This window comes from Neopelma chrysocephalum, unplaced genomic scaffold (genome assembly GCF_003984885.1).
Source record: "Neopelma chrysocephalum unplaced genomic scaffold, ASM398488v2 Primary Assembly neopelma1_353, whole genome shotgun sequence".
Lineage (NCBI taxonomy): Eukaryota > Metazoa > Chordata > Aves > Passeriformes > Pipridae > Neopelma > Neopelma chrysocephalum.
The window spans coordinates 104792-108996 of NW_020898017.1; the positions used below are offsets into that span (position 1 = coordinate 104792).

Here is a 4205-nt window from a genome sequence, read left to right on the forward strand (position 1 = left end):
ATTGGAATGGGACCAAATCCCACATCTGGAGTGGGGTCTGTGCATTGAAATGGGATCAAATCCTACATCTGGACCGGTGTGTGTGCACTGGAATGGGACAAACCCCACATCTGGAGTGGGGTGCATTGAAATGGGACCAAATCCCACATCTGGAGTGGGGTCTGTGCATCTGAGTGTGACCAAACCCCACATCTGGAGTGTGGTCTGTGCATTGGAATGGGACCAAATCCTACACCTGGAGTGGAGTCTGTGCATCTGAGTGGGACCAAATCCCACATCTGGACTGGGGTCTGTGCACTGGAATGGGACAAACCCCACATCTGGAGTGGGGTCTGTGCATCTGAGTGGGACCAAACCCCACATCTGGAGTGGGGTCTGTGCATCTGAGTGTGACCAAACCCCCGGGATAATTCCTTTTGCAGGGCAGTGCCTGCTGTTTGCTGGGATCTGCCAAACCTCCCCGGGTCAGAGCATCCAGCTGCACATCCCCCCCTCACCCACAGGTGTGTGTGGACCCTGTGGAACCTCCCCCAAGGAGCAGGGGAAGGAGCTCAGTGCTCCTGGGATGCGTTTCCTCCCAGCTTAAAGTGCGGGACCAAAAGTGGAAATGTTTCTAGCAGGGAAAAATCAACATCTTAATTCCCATTTTTCCATGTGTTCCCTCACACACACACAAACCACACCGTGCAGGAGACACTCCAGCCCACACACGCAGCTGAAGAGCAGCAAAAAGAGCATCAGAAAGGGAGAAAAGGGATCTTTTCACCGTTCCAACACCCCTCGGAATGGGGAAATCCCACCCTGGTGAGCTGGGGAAGTGCTGGGCCCTCCCAGTTCGTGGTGGTGCCACCAGTTCCCTGCTCAAACTGGGGCTGGTGCCTTTCTCAGGTCAGCACCAAAAGGCAGCGACAACCATGCAAAAGGTGAATTTTGGCTATAAAATATGGAAAAGATCAAGAGGACACTCCCCACTGGCCTTTGTGGAGCTGTGGCCCACTGGGCTGCTCCCCAGGAGAAGACTGAAAACAAGCCTGTTTTATTTTAGTGAGAGTTTAGTGAGGGTTTCAGTGAGAGGTTGGAAACCCACCCCCCATTCCTCCTCACCATGCCAGGGGGATTGGCTCCCTCCAGAGAATTCCTGCCCCAGAAGGTCCCAGGTCCCACCACACATTCCCACCAGGGATCCTCCTTCCCAAAGCCCTCCCTGCCCCGTCCCCCCTCTCTCTCTGGCCCAGGGGTGGCTGTACCCGTTCTTGGCAGTGATGTAGGACATGATGTTCTGGTTGAAGAACTTCAGGATCAGAGGGATGCAGTTGGCAAACACCAGGTGCTGGGACACGTACTCGAACTGGGGGAAGAGAGAGAAGGGAAACTGGTCAAAAATGGGACAACTGGGAGCACCACCTGGGAATGGGGATGTTTCCAGCCATGAGCAAAGCACTGCTGATGGTTTGAGACACCTCCCAGACCATCTCCCCCCTGGCCTGTGCTGTGTCCAGCAGCTGGAAAATCCCATTTGCCACAGGGTGGACACAGGAACTTTGTGGCAGTGCTTTAGGAACAGCTGCACCCAAAGCAAATGTGGGTTTTCAAAATTAAAACTCTGGTAAAACGGCATTTGGGGAAGAGGGAAGGAGGAGATGTAGCTGCTATCTGAGAAAATACAATAATTCCTGCTGCTCTCGCACACTAATCCCACCTCCCTTTGAAATTTTGGACTGAAAAAATATCCTTGGCTTCATAAATGCTTTCAGTTTTTCTCCCCCTCAAAGCATTAAATGGTCTTTAAGGTCCCTCCCAGCCCAAACCATTCCATGACTCTGTGATTTCAGCCCTGCCATGGTTTTCATGGTGCTCCCTGAGACCTTTTGGCCCCAAAAACTGGTGATGCCTCACCCAAAAATCACACCCAGAGGCAGGACCAGGGGCACAAAACTCCAGGCTCAGCACCAGGGTCCTCCTGCCTCGGAGAAAGAAAAGAGAGGAGCTGCTCTGGAGTGAGAAAAACGAGTGGGGAAACCCAGAACAAACGTGAGACTGTCAAAATGTGAGGTTTGTTTCATTTTGTGCAATCCAATCTGTGGATTCATCCTATTGTTTCATTTTATCCAATGCAATCTGTGGATTTATACTTATCCTATTGTTCCATTTCATGCAATCCAATCTATGGATTTATATTTCCTCTCAGATAAATATCAGTGGGCAGTAAACATCAGTAAATAACACAGATGGACTTGTGCCACGCTGAAACCTTTAAAAGAATGAAAATATTTAGAAATGCTTAGAAAAGCACTGATTGTTTGACTTGCAGGACGGGTGGAGAACTGGACTACAGCTCGTGTCTGTCCTGCTTTTTAGTTTTAGACCAAGGAAAGCCCTGGAGTGGGTGCAGATGGCACAAAAAAATCAGATTATACCTCGGCCTGTGCTGAAACTGGAGCCCCAAGAACGTGATCCTGCCAAGACCCAGATTAGTTGACCTCGCTGAGGTCCTTCCCAGCCTATTTCTGGTCGCTGGAGATGACACAGAGCAAAGGAAGGTCTTGCCTAACCCCCCTCCCCTTCCCCCTTCTGCCAGGGGGGCTCGGGCTCCGTCCTAAATTTTACCCTGAGCGGCCACAGCAGGAATTTTTCCAGAAGTCCTAAAGCTCCTTCCCAATGAGTGGATAAATGATGCTGCCAAAATGCAGCCGAGGGACATTTCAGGCAGGTCCTCCCAGGCTGGGATAAACCCTGACCTGGAGCTGGGATGAGCACCACAGACAGGAAGCTGAACATGAGCCAGAGTGTGCCCAGGTGGCCAAGAAGGCCAATGGATCCTGGCCTGGCTCAGGAACAGTGTGGCCAACAGGTCCAAGAAGTGATTCTTGCCCTGGACTCAGCGCTGGTGAGGCCACCCCTGGAGTGCTGTGTCCAGTTCTGGGCCCTGAGCTCAGGAAGGACATTGAGGTCCTGGAGCAGGGGCAGAGAAGAGCAGCGAGGCTGGGGAAGGGACTGGAGCACAAGTGCTGTGAGGAGAGGCTGAGGGAGCTGGGGGGGCTCAGCCTGGAGAGGAGGAGGCTCAGGGGAGACCTCCTCACTCTCTGCAACTCCCTGACAGGAGGGGGGAGCCAGGGGGGGTTGGTCTCTTTTCCCAGGCAACTCTCAGCAAGACAAGAGGGCTCGGGGTCTTCAGCTGGGCCAGGGGAGGTTTAGGTTGGATATCAGGAAGAATTTCTTTCCAGAGAGGGTGATCAGCCATTGGAATGGGCTGCCCAGGGAAGTGGTGGATTCTCCATCCCTGGAGGTGTTTAAGGACAGACTGGATGTGGCATCAGTGCCATGGGCTGGGAACCATGGCAGGGTTGGATCAAGGGTTGGACTTGATGATTTTGGAGGTCCCTTCCAACCCAGCTGATTCTGTGATTCTGTGATTCTATGACATGCCACGGAAACCCTTCCTGCAAGTCTTTCAGGAGAGGGTTTATCAGGACACACCAACATCAAGAGCAGCCTGGCAGTGGCCAACCCTGCCCTGGGCTCACCTGGTAGATGTGGTTGAGCTTGAAGTGCTTGAGGAGCAGCAGCAGCGAGGCCGAGATGCTCTTGACGATGATCTCCTTGTGCCGGTTCACGTCGATGCCCAGCTTCATGCTCTGCAGGACGGTGACACTGGCAGGAAGGGAGGGAACAGGGGTGTGGGAATGTGGGAACAAGGAGCTTGTGTTCATCTGGACAAGCTCGAGGGGAACAGGGACCCTTCTCTTCCCCCCGTGACTCCCGTTTCCATCCGCGCTTCCCGGTGATGCCAAAGCACATTAAAAAAAGGGGGGAAAAAAGTGGATTTCCCTCCGCCAGCAGTCCCAGGGGACGGGTATGAAGGACACCTTCCACATGTTGATGTATCTTTGTGATTTGGGTCGATTAGCAGGGTTTTATCATTTGGGTCATTTTTCAATCAGCGACCGCGCCGGGATTGTCGCGCTCCTGGAAAATCCAACGGCACTTCCCTGGCTTCCACCCCACCTCTGCACACAGACACCCCAAACCTGGAGCCCCCCAGACCCAGCAGCAAACCCCAATTCTGCAGCTCGGCCCGAGGCTCCAGGGCCCAGTGGGGACGAGGGGGATGGATGAGGGGGATGGATGAGGGGGATGGATGAGGGGAAAGAGGGGAAAGAGGGGGGACGAGGGGGGACGAGGGGGGACGAGGGGGGACGAGGGGG

The 4205-nt window shown here is 53.7% G+C and overlaps 1 protein-coding gene across 1 annotated transcript in view; it reads right to left on the reverse strand.

The window, feature by feature from the left end:
- The window catches only part of STRIP2 (striatin interacting protein 2), a 22446-nt gene that overhangs the window by 7891 nt on the left and 10350 nt on the right, over positions 1-4205 (reverse strand). The window contains exons 16-17 of the mRNA XM_027705816.1: positions 3525-3651; positions 1248-1348 (exon numbers count right to left, since the gene is read on the reverse strand). Coding sequence (XP_027561617.1) covers positions 1248-1348; positions 3525-3651 — 228 coding nt within the window. The remainder of the gene's footprint in view (positions 1-1247; positions 1349-3524; positions 3652-4205) is intronic.